Source organism: Equus asinus, chromosome 4 (genome assembly GCF_041296235.1).
Source record: "Equus asinus isolate D_3611 breed Donkey chromosome 4, EquAss-T2T_v2, whole genome shotgun sequence".
NCBI lineage: Eukaryota > Metazoa > Chordata > Mammalia > Perissodactyla > Equidae > Equus > Equus asinus.
The window spans coordinates 52,597,204-52,619,982 of NC_091793.1; the positions used below are offsets into that span (position 1 = coordinate 52,597,204).

A 22,779-nucleotide genomic window follows, 5' to 3' on the forward strand; every position below is an offset into this window, starting at 1 on the left:
TCACCCCAGGCTGTGTCTACATGCGCCACAGACTCAAGTCAGACAAATATATACATGTGTGTATATAAACACACACACACACACAGAGTCTCACTTCGAAAAACGTATGTTCCCAAACACTCAAACTCCTATGTTTAACAGGCTTGCCATTTTTGAAAGATTTAACAATTTAATCAATCAAAAGCATCCACAACAGATAACTGCACAACTGGAGACTAGGCTTAGCAGCGCATTCTAAATAATAAAGTAATTTGCAGAAGGAAGTACCCGTGCCACGTGACTAACAAGAAAGACATTGCACACACTTTGATGCAAACCACAAGCATTTTTAGAAAACAAACACAGATATTTCCCCTAAAAAGTGATAAATGTTGCTCATCCAGCCAAAAGAAAAGTGGTTTTAACTTCTATCACATTAGTCAAATAACCCCATCACATTGACACAACTACATAAATATGTTTTTCAAACTCACAAAAAACAATTTGCTAAAAACGAGTGGTACCTAAACAAATGAACTTCAAGTACATACCCTGATTCCTCTCCTTACCTGGACTGCATATCTTGCTGGGTTTTGGCCTGACTGGCGTCTGCCTGAGGGGAGGCGTGAGTCACCCGCTGTTGCAGTTCCACCAAGGACTGGTAATACTGCTGTTGATGGTGTTGCTGCTGCTTGTAGCGAGACAGACTGAAAAACAGCCCTAGAATGGCTTTTAAGTTTCCATTTCTTATTTCTGTATCAAATGGAAAATATAAAAACAGTATCATATAAAATGATTTTTTTTTACAAATGAAATTCTAGATGCAATTCTCTTAGACTAAATCTATGAAGATAGAAACACAACTTGATTCTCTCAGTCACAGATTCAAACAAACTTGATTTTCTGGAACATGCTAACATTTACACATAGCTTGGAAAATTCAGGGAGAAAGTGAAGGGATGGAGGGTCAGCAGAACAAAACTTACTCATGGGATGCTCTTTGCTGACCCTGAACTACAGATTTTTAGAGTTAGCTTCTTCTTAGAAATGGATGTTCAATCTGTCTCGTGCTAATTATTTGATAACACTCTGCTTCCCTCACAAATACACACAGCTGTTACCAAGACAGTGATGGTTATGAAGCGGAGAAAGAAAGCCACTTAAATGTTGGTCGTCCTGCATAATAAGTATTGATGCCGTGAGTGTACCTCATAATAGTCACTGGATTTATAGCAGTCAACATTCCTTCTATATCACCCACCAACCAATTTATTTGAAAATAAAATGTGGGCCGGCCAGGTGGCGCAGCGGTTAAGTTTGCACGTTCTGCCTCTCGGCGACCCGGGGTTCACCAGTTTGGATCCGGGTGGGGACATGGCACTGCTTGGCACACCATGCTGTGGTAGGCATCCTACATATAAAGTAGAGGAAGATGGGCACGAACTTTAGCTCAGGGCCAGTCTTCCTCAGCAAAAAGAGGAGGACTGGCAGCAGTTAGCTCTGGGCTAATCTTCCTCAAAAAAAAAAAATGTATATATATATATATATCCTCCAAAAAGCCCACTACATCATGTGTATCCATTTTTAATGCTCCAATTATTTTATTTTTAATTCACATTACATATTAATAAATAATAAAGACCAGCTTACTCATGACTTCAGGTAACATAATTGAATAAATATGAGTAGAAATCTGAGTTTTAACACGTGGGGCTCCTGTGTAAGTTTTTCTAATATTGAATAAAAAATTAAATGCACAAAGTAGTCTACAACAGGAGCCTAGATTTTTCTCCTGTAGTTATAATTTAAAAATTAAGGGGCCGGCTCCATGGCCGAGTGGTTAAGCTTGCGCGCTCCGCTGCGGCAGCCCAGGGTTCGTATCCTGGACGCGGACATGGCACCACGCGTCAGGCCACGTTGAGGGGGCGTCCCACATCCTACAACTAGAAGGACCTGCAACTAAGATATACAAATGTTTTGGGGGGGGGCAGGGATGGGGAGATAAAGCAGAAAAAAAAAAAAGGAAGATTGGCAACAGTTGTTAGCCCAGGTGCCAATCTTTAATATAAAAAAAAATTTTTTTAAAAGAGATGGAAGTAAAGCTTGAAATAAGGCTATGCGACCTGTAGTCATATTTTAAACAAAACTTGCTATTAGCAATCAAATACATCCTCTTGTGAGGTCAAGGTTTTATGTGTCCTTTGTGGAGTTTAGGAACATTAGTAAACTATTTCAATTTCCTGCCCTCTGACGGTCTATAATGTCACACAAACCATGCGATGGAATTATTCATATACAACGGGGCTCCGAGATGTTCTTTTTTTCCTCCCAAACCTTCCTCACAGTAGCCATAATATAGAAGAGTTGGCTTGATCGACATGAAACTACAGTGAGAAAGTACTAGTTTCCCCTTTTAAACCTGACTGATCTTATTCGAAGAGTTTTTAACAATTTCTTGTTTTACAGCTATGCATGTTTAATTAATTTAGAAAATCAATTTTGAGCATCACATATTTTTAGAAATAAATAAAAATCAATGGTTTATGTTGATAAGGGATGTCACGTGAGAAGGAAGAGACATAAAATGAACAAATAGTAGCATTTCTAGCCTGCTTTTAACCACAAAGAAAGTAAAATATTATCTGGGAGAATTTCACCAAATTTTATTCTAAGTAACATAACCATCAGCTAGGTTTAAACCTGAGATTTTTGTCTATTAAATGTTTAATTTAATGTTACACATCATAGCAAATAAAGGATAACAGAAATTTAAAATAAAATTCAAATCTAGAAGAAAAATTGGAAAAACTAAATAATTCTAATAAATGTTCATAATATTTCAGAAGCCACAGAATTCCTCTTTTTCCAATGACAGCAAAATTTTTAAAACTTAGAATTGTCTAGTATTTCTAGTACCTATGAGGAAAAAGGCTTTTCAGAGCAAACTAACTGTGGTAGAAACATTAACCAACCTCAATCGTCAAAATGTTTAATAGCATCTAACAGAATTTTTATATACACAATTAATATTCTAATTTAATTACATTTGATTCAGGTCTCCAAGGACTTGCTATTTCATAACTTAAGCAATTGTTTTTTGTTAACAGTACTTGAAAACTTTGGAAAGGTTTTCTAAGAATATATGTGGAAGAAAAAGATCCAGAAAAAAGAAAATGACAGAACTAGTTCAGTCGTTTTCCACTTTTCTATACTTCAAGTTTAGTGATAACCTTTTGAACCTTTAATTATTTTAAGGCTTTTATATATAACAGTTACTAATATTGTGATGTTAGTCATTTAAAGCTCATGATGACTTATTTAAACTTACCAAATATTTAGACTAAGACTACCAACTTGATCATATCATAGAAACGTTATTGGTAAAATAATATTTGAGCATTAATTATACCATTTTTACCTTTTGTGTATGTCTATGTATTATCCTTCTATCCAGCCATGTACTTAAGACTCTAAAAATGCTCTACACTGCTAATAACATAAAGATGCTTTGTTAATCTATCCCCCTCACACACACTCAGCCATGACAAGAACAGTTTTTGCAAAATATGGAACATATCTAAATAACTAACGCATACATTAATAAGTACTGCATTTATGTTTCTATTACTTTGTAAACTTTACTGATCTCCTTTATTGTATTAAGGAACTATGTAATCCCACTTTACATTTCTTCCATTATGAATAATCTTTTACAAACATGGATGCCATTTGTGACAAGTGTGCTTTTTCTTACCTTCAGCAGATAAACCTTGAACATTTACTCCTCTGGCTGCTAGAAAACTAAGGCAGACATCAACATTTTCAATCTGTAACATGAAAAGCAGTGAAAAAGCAACTTAGAGGGTTATTTTTAAATAAATAAATGAGCTAGAATGAAACCAGAGAGAGAGAGATAAAGAAAGAATGAATACTTTACATTCATTTCATACTAGAGATCTTTACCAGAGTTTAACTAGAATTATTTTGACTAATTGCAAAATGAATATAAAGCTTTCATTGTCTACTTTGGTTCTTACTAACAATTCATAAAGGCCTGATCAAGAATGGCATTCTTACAAAGTAGCAACCCACCTACGTAACGTAAAACTGGATTTTGTGCTTCATAAATAAGTCTCAAGGAAAGTGTCCACACATCAGGAGACTGTTGCCTGTGGGAGTCTCAGGATGTTAGGATGTGGGGAATTAAGATTCATGCAGTAACATTTGGTAAGTTGCCAAAAGATAAAAAAGATAGAGAAAGAGTTGATACAATATGAAAGAGATGAAACATATTTTCATCATAAACCATAACCAGTCTTTATTTTAAAAGTCGCATTTGTATTTCTAAAATTGCATAATCCTCTGATTTAGTATAGGTATTGCCTTTGTAATTTAAAAGAATTATGCCATGGCTTTTAAATAGTTTCAGCATGATAACCAGCTTGTAACCATTTAGGGTGAGAAGCAAAAAACCAAATGACTGATTTATGTTATTTCACAGGTTGATCTCAATATTGGTCATGGCGTTACATAGCAAAGTTAAACAGCTAAGACTTTTTTAAAGAGTGTAGGAAACTAGGAAGTTCCAGTTCTTTGTGAATCATCTCCCTGGGTTTTTTTGGTATTCCATAGATCTTGAAATTCTAAAGTAAATAAAAGATTTAAAGTTAATACTTGGCAAGGGATTGGCTTCTGTCTTCTTAAATTCTCATCAAAAGCTATGCATGAGGACATACAAAGTTCTGCCAATGTCCTCTCTAGCTTAGCTTCATAGTAAGGTCAAATGTCTCTTAAAGAAAAGAAAAAGAAAAAATAGATTCCAGAATCTGTCCTTATAAAATAGACAACTACTTACATTTCATTTTAAATGTAATTTTGTGCAAAATTTAGTTTAAGTAATAATATCCAATGGGATGTTCTTTGCTTAAAAATGATGGCAGCCAAGGTATACATATTTGCTTTGAGAAAAAAAAATGATTTTTATATTGATTCATTACAAAGTCAGTTTTGCTGAAATTATTCTACTGAAAAAATAACAAGAGTTGAAGATGCTGCACATAAGACCAAATGAATATTCTTGTTCTGCCCATCAATATCTGAATATCCAATAAGGCTATGGTGCTGAAATAGACTTCAAATACTTTCCTTTCTTCACATTTCACTTTGCTACTAGGAAATAAAATTATATAAGGAAGGAAAGAAGGAGGAAAGAGAAGAAAAAATTGGGCAAATTGTATTTCTACTCTGTCTACCCAAAGTGATATTTTAAAATTATTTTTTTCAGGTTCATTAAAAAAATTAAAAAGGAAATGCCAAACAATTACTGTCACCTAATATTAAGACAGAGAATTGAATATTTTAAAATGTTTGCTATCATAGTCCTGATATTATCACTTTTATAATCATATGCCTTTTACAAAAAGCAAGAAGATTTTGAGCCCAAACATATAATTTACTGCAAAATGCTAATAGGCTATTATTGCTTTTAGCTACTTTTATTATACATAAAAATATCAGTTTATTGGAAGACTAAGAAAAAGTTAATAAATAGTATCTGTAATTAAGTTTGTAAGATAGATTTTTTGGCTACCATATAAAAAATAAACTGACATCCAGATTGGGTGTTACAGACAAACAACTCTCTCTCAACATGCACCATAAACTTGAAAATATACTCTGCATTCCTTTTATATCTATTTATCAGGAGCATCCAAAGCTTTGTATTATTCCTTTACAGTAATTCACTATGAGCGCCAACAATCTGACATAGTTAATTCAGTTTCCCGTTATACTACAGTAGTTAAAGCAATAGCAACAGAAGTACTTGAATATAAAATTTCCAATATGACTCTTAAAGGCTAGTTTATTAAAATATATTTATTTGTTCAACAATATTTGTTTATTGGTCAAAATTAATTTTCCAACAGTGTAACAGCATAATAAACATAACTTAAGAAAATAATATCCTTTCTGTACTTAATTCCAAAGTCCAATTATAAATTGAATCTTGGTTGTTGGTACTATGTTACATTGTTTACACAGCAAAAAAGTTATAATGAAAGAAAATTGCTTTGAGAAATTTTAAATGTCATTTATATGATTAGCTTCCTCATCAGAGGAATACTTTAAAATAATTTGAGAGTACTTTTAAATTATATAACAATATGTTTTTGATAATGATTATTTTTATTTCAATAAATTCTAGAGATTAGTTTCTCAGAATTCCTGCTTTTTGAAAAAAAATAGGTTGCCCTTAAACATTTTCCAGTTAAATAGCTCTGTAAAAACTGTTTTAGGTGTGTTTTTTTGCCATATTAAAACACAATTGTTTTTTGAACTAAAACTCTAAACTTTTTTGATAATTATAAACAGATAAAAGTGATTTGCCATCAAATTGATTCAACTGATTAAAGCCAGTTTTATTTTTTCTCAATATTACTTAAACCATACACCAAATAAACTATCAAAATTCAAATTGTATTTCAATACCTAATAATTTGGGTCAAATTTTAATTAGAAAAACTTCATGTACCCTAACAAACTATTTTCTAAAATTTTGACTGTGCCTCATAGCCATAGCAAGAAATACATTCAATAGCACAGCCCAATGTATACTTGCATAAATATAATGGAAAAAACAGTTTCGTGGAACAATATTTACTCTTACTAAATTGAAGTCATTGTGATGCTTTGTACTACATTATATTGTCTTCTGTTTAATCTATTTAAATGTTGGTTAAAATCCACTAGATGGATCTCGGGATCCATTAAGGGATATAGAAATCCACAATTTGACAAACACTGCCATAAAGAAGAGTAGTGTGTTGCCCTGTCTACAGTGTCTCTTTTTGGAGGGGTAACTATATTTAATAGCTAAGGAAAAAGTGAAAAATTATCCTCAGAAGCAAGTTCTCTGGAAGGATGTAAGTAAATCAGTTAACTAACACACACAAAAATGTTCAAAATACTATTTTATATATATAAATATATAAGATGACACAGTTATTCCTTTGGATATGTTTACAAATTGTGTCCCTATGTCTAATATCTGGAGAAGAATTATTTTACCTCTTCTTTTCAGTGCCCTTTAATTTGTCTAGACACAAATTCATTTTGAAAAGTAAAGCAACTGATTTGAAATTTGAGTCAACCCTTCATAAGCAATAATTTGACCAAATTTAAAAAACGTTTCAGAATTACTAAGTTATTTGGTAAAGTTAATCTTTTCTCGATCTCTCTCTCCTCACTCCCTCTACTTGGTTTATGGGCATATAAAGATGTTTGTCGAGCTGTCATAGTTATATTTATTTACTTATTTATTCAGGTATACTTTTGATTTTATGAAGCTATGGGTTTATTGAGATTTTAAGCCCCTGGAAGATAGGAACTGTGTTTTGTTGACTCATGCAGTCTCAACAACCTGGCACAGTGTTTGGTATCTGACAGATGCTCAGTGCATACTTGGTGAAGAATGGAGGAAAGAAGGAGCGGTAGCCAATTGGTCCCTGTACTCAAGGACAAAATGAGTATGGGGGGGGGAGAGGAGGAAGACCCTTTGATCCAAAGGCTACGTGTTAGATTCTCTTTGGGATCTTTTAGAATATACTACTTCCCTCTGTCTGACCCCAGACAATAAGAACTGCAAACTCTGTGGATTCAGGTTGGACATCAGTATATTTTCAAATTTTAGCTCCTAATCTCAGTCCACCCTCCTCTTTACAGATTAAGCGACTAATCTCCTGAGAAAGTCTCACATATAGATGAGCTCAAGAAGCCAACGGAAGAGTATATATTTTGTGATGCCCAATTTATACGAAATTCAAGATCATCAAAACTAAACAATGAAAACAGCAAGTAGAATAGTGATGAACTTTGGAGGGGTATAGTCTAGAAAGGGGCACGAGGGGGAACACATACGTTGCAGGTGTGCTTTGTTTTGAGCTGAGTAGTGATTACACAGGTGTATACATATTAAAAAATCAATCAGCTATATACTTAAAACTGGAGTACTTTATACACTTGCTGTTGGTTTTACCTCAATTTCTACTAGATTACTTTACACTCTTCTATATATGTTTTACTACAACTAAAAATAAAAATAAAATATCAGTCTCTTGTTTTATTGAGCACAGACTCCAGGCATACAAGGCTAGAAAGCTGTTAGGTGGCTGTTGCAAGAGATTAAGGTGACGGTGTTTCAGACAATGGTGGCAGTGAAGGTGATGAGAAATGATCAGATTCTGCATATATTTTGAAGAAATCTAATGGGAAGTTACGCATATAAGAGAAAGAGATGAATCAAGGAGGACTCCAAGTTTTTTGGTCTCAGTAACTAAATGGATGAAATCTCTATCCGTTATGATGGAAAAAAGCCATGGATAGAAAGAAGGAGTTAACTTTTGGACATGTTGTCTAGTCTGTTAGACATCCAAATGGACAAATAGGCATTTGGGCACACAAGCTGGGGTTCAACTGAGAGGCTAGGAGCAGAGATCTAAATTTGAGGGTCATCCTCATACAGATGGTAATTAAAACCATGAGGCTAGATTAAATCACCAAGGGTGTGCGGCTATCAAAGAGAAGGGGAAAGAACATTGAGCCCTAGGAGACTATTATTGGAAAGAAGGGGACGAACCCGCAGAGGATACTGAACAAAAGCATGCAGTGAAGTGTGAGGAAAATCAGGAGAGTGTAGGGTACAGAAAACAACGTGAAGAAAGTATATTAATGCCAAGGGAGAGAGGAGTTCCAACAGAAGCTGCTGGTAAGAAGGATGAGAACTAAGACTCGACTATTAGATTTTTAGGATTAAATGGATCAGTTCATTAAAGGTATTCTCTCTCTCTGCCCCCTCTCTCTCTCTCTCTATAAATATACAGAAATATATATAGGGCCAAACCCAGTGGCCTAGTGGTTAAGTTCAGTGCACTCCACTTCAGCAGCTTGGGTTCAGTTCCCAGGTGCGGACCCATACTGCTCTGATAGCAACCATGCTGTGCTGGTGGCCCAGAAACTAAAAAAATAGAGGAAGATTGGCATGGAGAATCTTCCTCGGCAAAAAAAGAGAAAAGAAAAAGATAAAGAAATCTATATATACATACACAAGCATATATTAAAATGTATATATACACGGACACACACACATACATATATATTTCTCATATTTGACCAGCAGAATGTAAGCTCCATGAGGATTCTTTTCTACTTTGCCCATTGTTCTCTCCCCACGTCTAGAAGGGCACCTTAGGCAATCTATAAACAAATGCTGAGGAAATGAATGAACTAGTGCAAGGATAAAATAATGTTTTTATGCCTAAAGCATTCAAATGAAAAAAGAAAAAATCAAGTGATAATTTAAAATACTATTAATAATCAAATTCAGTGTATCTACTGAGTATCTACCTGCCATGCCAACTTCTCATCTGTGCCATCCTCAGCTTCTCCTCTCTGATGCTCACCACGCTCACCTCCATGGGAGGGAACAGGCACCTCATATCTCACATCCTCCCTTCTATCCCCAGCACTTCATATCATGCCCGGCACAAAGCAGAAGCTTAATGCATTTTTCTTGACTAGATGGATGAATTTATAAAATAACACAGAGCATCAGGTATAAGCTCTGTCAGCATTCACCCAAAAATTCAGTTTCTGGTCTTTTGCTTTTGTGAGGTTAAGGAAACAACTATTGTTATTCTAGGAGAGAGAAGATGGCAATGGCATTAAGAAACTAAAACTTGTTGATAATAGGCAAACTAGTGAGAAATAGAAATGTACAACAGTCAGTCAAATTCTGAGCTGATCAGTAAACACGTAGATATAAATATTGAAATTGTGTTTAGGGAATTTGTTGCCATTATATGTTAGGATTGATAGAAATAAATAATTTAAAATAATTTCCATGACTGTGGAGCCCATAGAGATTATCTTGTCTGACTCTTTAAATCTAAATAATGAGATGAGAACCAGATATTCTATGTCATTACGTAGAGGACCCAGTGAAACTGCACATGGAAGCACTTAGTACAATGCTCTGCACATAGTACCAACTCAATAAACTCAAGAAACAAAAAAGTGGCTATGGTAATAAACAGTCTTTAATATTAATAGAGGGTGGTAATGATTTAAAATGGCATCATAGCCTCTTTTGCTTTTGGTATTATAGCAACTTTTCTGAGAATTATCTATTTTGCATTAAACCTGCTTCCCAAACTGTTTTTTCTATTGAGGTTATGACATGATAGATTAAAAAATTGTGAAACTGCAGTTGTATATTATTATTTGTCAATCACCTTATAGCTTTTCCCCTTCACCCTTTGTACCCACCCCACATCCCCTCTACCCCTGGGTAACCACTAAATATTTCTCTTTGTCTGTGTGTTTATCTTCCACATATGAGTGAAATCATACAGTGTTTGTCTTTCTCTATCTGGCTTATTCCACTTAACATAATACCCTCAAGGTCCATCCATGTTGCTGTGAATGGGATGATTTTGTCATTTTTTATGGCTGAGTAGTATTCCATTGCATATATATACACCATATCTTTCTTATCCAGTCATCAGTTCCTGGGCACTTAGGTTGCTTCTTCGTCTCAGCTATAGTGAATAACACTGCAATAACATAGGGGTGCATAAGTCTCTTTGAATTGCTGATTTCAAGTTCTTTGGAGAGATACCCAGTAGTGGGATAGCTGGGTCATATTGCATTTTTATTTTTAGTTTTTTGAGAAATCTCCATACTGTTTTCCATTGTGGCTGAACCAGTCTGCTTTCCCACCAGCAGTGTATGAGGGTTCCCTTTTCTCCACAATCTCTTCAATATTTGTTATTTTTGCTTTGGTTATTATAGCCATTCTAATGGGTATAAAGTGATATCTTAGCATAGTTTTTATTTGCATTTCCTTTATGATCAGCGATGCTGAGCATCTTTTCATGTGCCTATTGGCCATCTGTATATCTTTTTTGGAGGAATGTTTGTTCATATCCTCTGCCCGTTTTTTGATCAGGTTGTTTGACTTTTTGTTGTTTAGTTATGTGAGTTCTTTACATATTATGGATATTAACCCTTTGTTGGATATATGATTTGCAAACATTTTTCCCCAGTTGGTGGGTTGTCTTCTCGTTTCAATCCTGGTTTCCTTTGACTTGTAGAAGCTCTTTAGTCGATGGAGTCAAACTTGTTTACTTTTTCTTTTGGTTCCCTTGTCTGAGAAGACACGATGTCCCAAAAGATCCTTGTAAGACTGAGGTCAAAGAGCCTATATTTCCCTCTAGAAGTTTTATGGTTTCAGGTCTTACCTTCAAGTCTTTGATCCATTTTGAGTTTATTTTTGTGAATGGTGTAAGAGAAGGGTCTACTTTCAATCTTTTGTATGTGGCTGTCCACTTTTCCCAATACCATTTATTGAAAAGACTTTCCTTTCTCCATTGTATGTTCTTAGCTCCTTTGCCAAAGATTAGCTGTCCGTAGATGTGTGTTTCATTTCTGGGATTTCAATTCTGTTCCATTGATCTGTGTGTGTGTTTTTTGTTATCAATACCATGTTGTTTTGATTACTATAGCTTTGTAGTATATTTAGAATTCAGGGACTGTGATGCCTCCAGTTTTGTTCTTTTTTCTCAGGATTGCTTTAGCAGTTTGGGATCTTTTGTTGCCCCATATGAATTTTAGGATTCTTTGTTCTATGTCCATGAAGAATGTCACTGGGATTCTGATTGGGATTCCATTGAATCTGTAGATTGCTTTAGGTAGTATGGACATTGTAACTACGTTTATTCTTCCAATTCTGCATGGAATGTCTTTCCATTTCTTTACGTTGTCATCAATTTCTTTCAGGAAAGTCTTGCAGTTTTCATTGTATAGGTCTTTCACTTCCTTGGTTAAACTTATTCCAAGATATTTTATTCTTTTTATTGCAATTGTGAAAGGGATTGTGTTCTTGAGTTCTCTTTCTGTTTGTTATTAGAGTATAGAAATGCACCTGAATCTTGTAAGTTGACTTTGTACCCTGCAATCTTGCTGTAGTTGTTGATTATTTCTAATAGGTTTCCAATGGATTTTTTAGGGTTTTCTATATATAAGATCATGTCATCTGCATACACAAGAATTTCACTTCTTCAGTGCTTATTTGGATTCTTTTTATTTCTTTTTCTTGCTTAATTTCTCTGGCAAAAACCTCCAGTACTATGTTGAATAAGAGTGATGAGAGTGGGCATCCTTGTCTTGTTCCTGTTCTGAGAGAAATGGCTTTCAGTTTTTCCCCATTGAGTATGATGTTAGCTATGGGTTTGTCATATGTGGCCTTTATTATGTTGAGGTACTTTCCTTCTGTACCGATTTTATTGAGAGTTTTTATCATAAATGGCTGTTGGATCTTGTCGAATGCTTTCTCAGCATCTATTGAGATGATTTTGTCATTTTTCTTCCTCATTTTGTTAATGTGGTGCATCAAATTGATTGATTTGTGGATGTTGAAACATGCTTGTGTCCCTGGTATAAATGCCACTTGATCATGTTGTATGATCTTTTTAATGTATTGTTGTATTCATTTTGACAATATTTTGTGGAGGATTTTTGCATCTATGTTCATCAGCGATATTGGCCTGTACTTTTCCTTCTTTGTGTTGTCCTTGTCTGGCTTTAGTATCAGGGTGATGTTGGCCTCATGGAATGAGTTAGGAAGCATTCCATCTTCCTCAATTTTCTGGAATAGTGTGAGAAGGAAAGGTATTAAATCTTTGAATCTTTGGTAGAAATCTCCAGAGAAGCCATCTGGCCCTCGACTTTTATTTTTGGGGAAGTTTTTAATTACTGTTTTAATCTCTTGTGATAAATTTATTCAGATTCTCTATTTCTTCTTGATTCAGTTTGGGGAGGTTCTAAGAGTCTAAGAATTTATCCATTTCTTCTAGATTGTCCAATTTGTTGGCATATAGTTTTTCATAGTATTCTTTTATAATCTTTTGTATTTCTGTGGTATCCATTGTAATTTCTCCTCTTTCATTTCTAATCGTATTTATTTGAGTCTTCTCTCTTTTTTTCTTAGTGATCCTGGCTAAGGGTTTGCCAATTTTGTTTATCTTCTTGAAGAACCAGTTCTTTGTTTCATTGATCCTTTCTACTAACTCTTTTGTTTCAATCTGATTTATTTCTGGCTCTAATTTTTATTAATTCTCTTCTACTGACTTTGTTTCTTCTTCTCTTTCTAGTTCTGTTAGGTGTTGTTTGAGATTGTTTATTTGAGATTTTTCTTGTTTGTTGAGGTGAGGCTGTATTATAATGAATTTCCATCTTAGGACCATTTTGCTGCATCCCAAATGAGTTGGTATGGTGTGTTTTCATTTTCATTTGTCTCCAGATAATATTTGATTTCTCCTTTGATTACTTCAATGATCCATTGGTTGTTCAGTAGCATGTTGTTTAATCTCCACATCTTTGCCCCTTTCCCAGCTTTTTTCTTGTAATTGATTTCTAGTTTCATAGTTTTATGGTCAGAAGAGATGCTTGATATTATCCCAATCCTCTTGAATTTATTGAATCTTGCTTTGTTTCCCAACATATGGTCTATCCTTGAGAATGTTGCATGCACATTGAGAAGAATGTGTAACCTGCTGTTTTTGGATGGAGTGTTCTATATCCAAACTTTTTTTTTTTTTTTTTGCGGAAGATTAGACCTGAGCTAACTACTGCCAATCTTCCTCTTTTTGCTGAGGAAGACTGGCCCTGAGCTAACATCATGCCCCTCTTCCTCTACTTTATACGTGGGACACCTACCAAAGCATGGCTTTTGACAAGCAGTGCCATGTCCACACCCAGGATCCAAACCAGCAAACCCTGTGCCAACGAGAAGCGGAATATGCGAACTTAACTGCTGCGCCATGGGCCAGCCCCCTATATCCAAACTTTTAATCCAATGATTTGTAAACTTTGCTACACATTAGAATCACCTGAGAAACTTTAAATCTATACATGCCCAATTTACACCACCATCAGTTAAATCAGAATGTCTGAAGACAGCAGCCAAATATCAGAACGTTTTAAAAATCCTCAGCTGATTCCAATTTGCAGCAAAGCTTGGGAACCAAAGCTTCAATCTATAGTCTTCAAAGAAAGTAACTCCATATAATTTCAACTTACCCCATGTGGACGCACTGTTCAGACGAGAGCAGTACATTGTTTTTTGTTAATTTGGACCATGATACTATATAATTCATGTGTTTTACATTTTATTCCTGAGGTATTAAAATATATATCTCCCTTTATAGTGGTAATGCTAGGAAACTCATTCTCAGTTCTGTGGGCACCCCATTTCTCATTTGGCTCAGGTGATAGTCATAGCTGTAGCTCATGGACAGTCACTCCCAGGACATTTACTTATCTATTGTTATGCCATGCACAATTTCTTAGGTCCTTCTTTCTGTGGTTTACATTTTTTTGGCATGGAAGTCCTATGTTGCCTCTATTTTTCCTGTTAAATTTAAGTATGGCTAGATAACTATAAAAATATTGACTGTATAATGAAAATAAAACAAAAAGTTTCTAAGTTCTAGACACAGTCAATATTTTCAGAAGTTCCAAAACGTATGGGCACATGGAGCCTTGAGGCTTTTGGATTCTATGAAAATACTTAATGTTATCACAGTGGCCTAAACAAAAACACAGTTTTGCTAGAGTAAATATGAAAATGGACCACTGCGTGCATTTTCTTTACTGAAGACACTAAACCAATTCAATAGAAGTTGGTTCATATTTTTAGACCTGAATAGTTTCTGTTTGTATAATTAATATTAGTATCTTGGAGCACTACTGTTTAATTTTGTTTGTGTTCTATAAAAACAAACCATTCATTTATTCATTCATCAAGCATTTATTAAACTTACTTTATGCCTGGAATTGTGCTCAGTGCTACAGATATAAATTTCAAGATATAGCCACTGTCCTCATAAACAGCATTGACTCATTTCCAACATCTTATACTACTCCTATGAAAAATAGGAGCCATTTTTCAAAACGGAAATTTCTTTATTGTCTAATTTCAAAATTGTACATTTATCTTCACCCTGATGAACTTACTGAATATGAGCATCGCTAATTGCTAAATCACAAATTGGGTTTAAAATGAGGAAAAGAAGAGCTCTCATTTATCTTCTTTTATTAAACCTCAAGACAGGCATCAGTGTATTTGTGCCTTTACAGTTTTTTTAACCTGAGGGTCAATATGTGTTCTTGACATACTAATCATAGCTAGAGGCTATACTGGAAATATTTGTGTTTATTCACTTCACTGTTGAACAAACTATTGCAAAAGAAATGTGGGGTTTTTAATTAGCCCAGCTCCTTATTGAACTCACACACTTTAAGTGGCATGTTTTATGACACCTAGCCTTTCAGCATTCTTACTACAAAACTGGTACAACCTGTTTTTGGAATGTAACTGGGGGAATCTTCCATAATATTAACAAAATCACACCTTGTCTATTCACAGGTTTCTTTCTTTTTTACTTATGGATATTTAATAGAAATTAAATTAGGTACTAAATATCTGAGCATGATTAATATCAACCTTATAGTTTGTGATTAACTTTAAACCACGGCACCAACACTCAACAATGAGTGATAAATTCATTCAGCATCTACTGACTGTCTATTATAGGCGAAGAGCTCTGCTAGATGGTGAAGGAATATAAAAATGAATTATAAGGTCTTTGCCTTTATCAGCCTGTAAAATAGTTGAAGAGACAAAAAGATTCATAAATCACCATAACACAAGGCATAATATGATAAATTTCAAACGAGAATTAGAAACAACACTGTATGACAGTGAAGAGAATGACATCAATTTTCACTACAGATCTGGGGAAAGCTTCACAGAAGAAGCATCATTTGGACTCGAAGGCTAAGTCCAATTTTGGTAAGGTTAGACAAGTGTCAGAAGGGGGAGTAGGCATGCCTAACAGAGCAACCAAGAGCAAAACTGCTCACAAGGATGCTTGAAAATAGATCATGCCAGTCTTTACTTTCTGCAATTATGTTTACAGAGCTAAATTTGGCCTGGAGCTAAATTGAAGAGGCTCTGTTGCCCCTTGGATTCTAAAATCACTACAATATAAAAAGCTAAATAACCATAAACTGGATAGCAGGCAATACTTCAAAGACTGAGTTTTCTCTATAGAGGCAGCGCATCCTCGTTAGGGCACGTCTGGAGTACTAGCTACTGCTGTTGTGAATCACACAGAGAAAAAAAATCCCGTAGAATATAAATCAAACCTAACTTTTGTTTCTCTGGGTGGTGGATTCTTTTGTGACTTGTGCTATTTTTAATTAACTATACTTCCTATTTTTCATGATAAATGTGCACTGCAGTGTCAATAAACAAGTTGAATACATGTGATTTCAACCAAAAAGAAAAATAGATAAGATGGCTCAGTTTGAGCAAACTTCCATCCCATCGTAGAATTCAAATTATTATATGGATTTCAGCCAAAGACTTTAATATAAATTTTTTTAATATAAATTTGGCTGGAGAATTAAAGTAAAATGTAGGAGTGTTGTTTCACTGGTTAAAATTTTTAAGATATTTGTCTGCATTCATTCACTTAACACTTACTTGTTCATTGAGACATGTCGAAGCCCTTAAAAATATATAGTTTTATAGGAGAGAAAGAGAGGTAATTCCAATGTAATGTGATGAAGGTTATCATCAGAGAAACACAGACTCGTAGAGAAGGATGCAGAAGAGTCTATTCCTGATCAGAAGTCAAAGAACTAGGAAAGGAAAAGATTATTAGTAAGTAAACTTATCTAACATGGTTACAAAGATATCTTCTTCTGAAGTTGCTATTACTATACCATTTTACAATGATAAAGTGTTGATTAGAGAATTAAACTGACATGCTCAAGGTTACAGAGAGAGAATATGTCAAAATAAAAGCCTATGTCATTAATCCCCACAGTTTTCTGCTTAAGAGGAAGCCTGGGCCAATCCCTGAAAAGTTAGGAAGGGTTAACCAAATAAGAGGATGCGGTGTGAGGTGAGCCCAGGGAACGAGCAATACGTGAACTGGTCAAGGTTGAGAAGCATCTTAGGTTAAGAGACCTGCAAAGAATTCAGAACAGATGGGAAGATTGAGAGTTGAACCTCACTTAAATCTTTCTCCACAACTTCTTTGTTTACCAATTTGAAAATAGGCAACTCCAAAGGTTGGTAGCCTTCAATAGCTTTCAAGAACCAATGTAGGAAAAGAGATCAGGCAGAAGGGACTCCAGGAACAAGACTCTGGAGATCTGGAGAATCTTGTAGCAGGAGACAAGGCCATAGAGATAAATAGGGGCTAGATCAGGAACAGTCTCCATGTTCTGCTAAGGGTCTAGGACTGATCTGAAAGCTCAGGGAGACAAAGCTGTGTTTTAAGCAAAAGAAAGAAATGATCAGTGTTGCATTGAAGACATATATCTTATATAACCACATGGTATAAACATCAATTTATTGATAGCAATAAAAGTTTCACAAATCAATTTCTACTCATACTATGAGCAATGCATTCTGAATTTTAAAAATTGGATTTTAGTGTATTTCATTAAAAAAATGTCACTTGTATTGTGGGCCAGCGTGGTTGCATAATGCGTAGGTTTGTGGGCCCCTCTTCAGTAGCCCAGGACTCGCAGGTTCAGATCCTGGGTGTGGTCCTATACACCACTCATCAAAGCAAGCTATGGCGGTGTCCCACACACAAAATAGAAGAGGATTGCACAGATGTTAGCTCAGGGACAGTCTTCCTCAAGCCAAAAGAGGAAGATTGGCATCAGATGTTAGCTCAGGACCAATCCCTCACATACATACACACAAAAAGTCATTTGTAACGTTTACTTCACAACACACTAGTTGAACAAGCTGCAGTAAAAATCCAATACTATATGTCAAAAATGGAAGCAGGGAAATGGTTTGAAAGCTACTTCTCAATTTTCTCCTCCACCACTCAACAACCTAGCACAGGAAGGGAGTCTATACAGAATTTTAAGCATGTATATGTTATTTACTCCAAATGCAAAACCCCTTTCATCTTCACCATAAACTCTGGTAAAGTTCATGTTATTTTTCCCATTCAATAGAGGCTTAGAGAGATAGCATACTTTGTATAAGTTTACACAATTAATAAATACACATTTAATAAATGCCACACTGTTTCCTACTTCTATAATTCAGATATTCTAACTGAGCCATTTCCAGCCTCTGACTCAAGCGCTCTCTACATGATTGACAGGTGGCCAGGACACAAGGCCTGGCACAAAATGGGTGCTCAGTATATATTCGGTTGAATATAAGGATGAAATTGTGTAGAGTGAAGGTAAAGACAGAAATAGTATGCAAAATCCACTTGTCCCATACATATTCTAAGTTTACAAGGCTTAAAAGTTTCCAAATTATTTTGCAGATATCTAATGCATTTTTATATCCTGGTAGATTAACACATAGAATGATTGATGTGGCCACAAGCCAAGGAATGCTGCCAGTCACTAGAAGCTGAACAGGTAAGGACCGGATTACCCCTGCAGCCTCTGGAGGGAGCACAGGACTGCTGACACCTTTTTTGGTCCCACGATGTTGATTTCAGTCCTGGCCTCCAGAACTGTGAGAGATTAAATTTCTATTGTTTTAAGCCACCAATTTTGTGATAATTTGCTACAGCAGCCACAGGAAACTGATACAATTAGCTACTCAGTAAAGCAACAGATACCAAAACTTTAGTAGGCCTAAGGATGAGCTGGGATCTGTCAGTATGCAGAAGTCCACGCATTGCCCTCTGAGTTTCAATTTGCTAAGTCTGGAGGGAGGGGAGGTGAACAGCGCAGTAATTAGGGGCCTCATGTCACTGCACTGCTAAGATACATGTTTGCCTGTCCCCTCTCAAGTTAGTTTGTGTTGTGGGATGGGGGAGGGGTAGGAGAGAGTAATTTTGCTTCAGACTTCCATTTGTTTTTTTGTTTAGTTGATCTGTGGTTAGATACAAGGAATCAGTTCATTAATTAAACATTACAGTATAATAATTAAAAGTTTTGCAGTGAAATAAAACTGGGTTTGCATCCAACTATTGCAATTTACACGTTGTAAGAAATTGAGAAAATTTTTACTCTCCCGAAACCTCAGCTTCCTTATCTGTGAAATGGAAAGGAAAACAGCACGTATATATATCTATTCATACTAGGAATGATTTATATAAACACAGACATGCTATGACAGGATCATGCGTTTGTCGTGTATGTTTGAATAGATAGATGTATATAGGTATAAACATAGATAGGGAAAACTCATGAGGATTTTATCAGATAAAATTTTTTTTTCAAAATTTTTCTATTTTATTTTAACCAACTTGATAATTAATGATAAAGAATAATGAACATTTAATATTTGCTACCAATTATACATACTATTTAATCTTTGTTATAAGGTATAATTGCTAATGTAAAGTGTTATAAATATAAAACTATAAAAACTTCTTCAGTATTCCTTGACCTGAAGATAAGCTCTGTGGTTTGTAATAAATTCCTGCTTTTCAGTTTGTTCTGAAGAACCAAACAAGACAAGGGATCTTACTCTTTTATTATGAAGGGTAAAACTGTTCTAAACTTAGACAATATTTATTTATATTCAGGGCTAAAGTTACATCTAAGAATTAATTATTTGCCAAATGCATAATTTCACCACAAAATCGATAAATCCCTGTTATTTCACATGCCCATGCCCTCTCCCAACCTAACCAAAGGTTATATTCCTGCCATAGATGGAAGAAAAACACTTATTTATAGTGCAAGGTTGGGGGTTGGGGAGGAAAAGGGAGAGGAACCGAAACATTAGAAATGAAGGAAATGAGCCAGCTCTGATGGCCTAGTGTTTGAAGTCAGGTGCTCTTGTTGTTTTGGTGGCCTGGGTTTGATTCCAGGCACAGGACCACACCACTCGTCTGTCAGTAGCCATGCTGTGGCAGTGGCTCACACAGAAGAACCAGAAGGGCTTACAAGTAGAATATACAACTATGTACTGGGGCTTTGGGGAGAAAAAAAAAGAGAGAGAGAGGAAGATTAGCAACAGATATTAGCTCAAGGTAAATGTTTCTTAGCAAAAGAAAAAGAGAGCGAGAAGAAGGAGAAGGAGGAGGGATGAGGAGATGGAGGAGGAGGAGAAGAAAAAGAAGAAGAAAAGGAGATAAAAATACAAAGATTTGTATTCCAGGCCTTAATTTGTTTCACATATTTGCTAATAAGTTTAAAAGCAATTTGGCCTAGACTCAAATAGACATGAGACCACACACAATTCTTCTGCTTACTAAACAGGGACATAGGCAGCTTCAATGAGATCTAGTTCCTTTGTAGGTTTGCTGTGATGACTAAGTGAAAAACAGAAGCAAAGCGTCTCACACAGCACCAAAAAAATATGGTTGACATTCAATCAATAGGTGAATCAAAAAGTGATGCTGATAGTGCTGAATTCTCAGGTCCATCCCTAAAATTTGACATTTCTATGAAATGATTTCACCACACTTTTTGTTATGTTTGAAACATCACTAATACAAATGAAGTGGGCAATATGATTTTTCAAAGTGTAACCAGGAATTTCATGAACTTTTGTCTGTGTCTATCCACACAAGTCAGTTTAACTGAATTCATATTAAAATCAGTTAAATATAAGGGCATAGAGAAAATAGCTTGGGCACATCTACTGATTTTCAAATAATTCATCTCATCCAAGATGAACTTTTCAAATGATTATACTGAGATCAAGGGAACAAGATTCCTCCTATTTCATTTTCTTTTTCTCTCCTTATAAAAGCAATTTTTTATAAAATTAGTTAATCATCACAGGTTTTTAAGTTAAGAATATCACAGTTCATATTTAAAATGGCCTCGTATCTTAGTATACTGTTTTCAAACTAGGATTTTAAAAACTGGTCTGTTAAATATTTCACCAATGATTATCATAAGTGGTAATTTTCTAATACATTTCAAGAGAGGGATTGAAAAAGTGGCAGCAATAACTGCTTTTTTAAAAAAAAAACTAGGTTATTGAAGGTAATAAATACCAAAGTTATGAAAAGATTGTTACAAAATATGTTTTCTAATACCAGGTATGATTGTATTTTGTGTTTACTGGGATACTAGCCTATCACTGGGAAACAATTTATAGCATTTTAAGTTAAAAAATCAGGATAGAGAGCATGCTAAATGTTTAAGAAAGTGGTCGATTCTCAAATATATAGTAGAAAGATTAACTACATTTTGCAGTGGTTATTATATGTACACATAAAGGCCACAAATTTCCCTCAAAAAAAGGGAAAAATTTTATATCTTCTCTCCAAAAAGAAAGAAAACATTTACATGAAGTCTGGATCCAATCCAAAATTCGTTATTTTATTTCAATTTCTATTTGTTCTACTAATGCTGCAAACCAATTTAAATATTGATACTCATGAAAAGAACATTTAACTATTTATTATATATTATAAAGTCAATGCAGAAAAGCATTCTTGTATTTTCAACATTTTCTAAATTTCTGAGTGGCAGACCAGATAACTCTCATAATTCCAAAAAATATAATTTCCACGTTGCTGCTGTTTTTCTTTATAAATTAAACAATATAGTTTAGGAAATATCTTTCTGACCTTACTATGAATGTAGTTTTTAAAAGCTATAAAGATTGAAACCCAAATATATCTCTAAGATAAAATACTAAATAGAAACCATGGTCTTTGGTATTTTGTTAAATCAATCCAGCGAGTCAGTTCCAACGTACTTTAGAGTTCATCAGTCTCATTTCCGTATTGCAGAAACGAATGTAGACTCTGAGTGTTCACTGAATGTTTTCCCTGGACCACGTAGTGAGAATTAGAATTCCAGTGACCACTGTCCTTTCAACATGACATACTTCCTCTTGAAGCCTCCATGCTATATCAATCGCTTCATTTGAACTTTAAATTACCAGTACACAGAGAAACTTCGAGAGACAAACTCAGTTTTAAAAATCATCAAGATATTCTAATAATTTAATATAAATTTCCTAATACTAGTAGTTTATGCTTATTCTTGCAAAGTTTGAGCCCATGCGAAAATAATGAAATCATTAAAGAAACTACAAAGTAGAGATTTTCATCTGGTATTTCTTTAGAGATCAGAGCTATATTTGTAGTAAAGCATTTGTCTTCATTAAGCTATCTTTTTCTAGACATTCCAGAAGAGGAACAGTTTCAAAATGGCAGGGGATCATGTGAATGGACTAACTTAGCAATATTCCACTCCTCTGACTCATAGTGCTAGAATCCTGCAGTATGCCATTTATAAGATTTTATTAAACCTTTAAGAGCATTCCAATATTTTATCTCTTCCCTATTTGGTTAAGAACCTCATCTTCTTATCTTATCTAAATAGATCCTTTAAAAGAGCAGCAATTACAAGCAGTGGCTGAAAGAACTAAAACTTTAAAGGACAGAGTACTGATAAAAGCACAGGATACTTTTACTATCATGAATAGTTTCACTGTCCAGATAACTGCAAGCCATAGAAATAGAATAAAGATGCCCGTGAAATCCATAACGGTAATTATTCTGGAAGCCACAACCCGTGGGGCATGGAATCAGAGAATTAAGGGAAGACTGAAACCTAAGTTTCCATCCTCCAGAAATAAAAAAGGATAACAGGCACAAACGTTCCAAAAATCCTCATATTAGCAAATTTTAAACAACTTGATGTGATAGAAAATGAGGTTGAAGGTTGTGGCTGAAAAACAATTAAGCTACTAGGCTGAGGCAAAGG

General features: G+C 34.8%; 1 protein-coding gene across 7 annotated transcripts in view; it reads right to left on the bottom strand.

The window, feature by feature from the left end:
- NAV3 (neuron navigator 3) overlaps positions 1–22,779 on the bottom strand; it is a 775,925-nt gene that overhangs the window by 209,257 nt on the left and 543,889 nt on the right. For all 7 annotated transcript variants that reach the window (XM_070507275.1, XM_070507277.1, XM_070507276.1 and 4 more), the window contains 2 exons: positions 3,734–3,806; positions 549–732 (listed from right to left, as the gene is read on the bottom strand). In XM_070507275.1, coding sequence (XP_070363376.1) covers positions 549–732; positions 3,734–3,806 — 257 coding nt within the window. The remainder of the gene's footprint in view (positions 1–548; positions 733–3,733; positions 3,807–22,779) is intronic.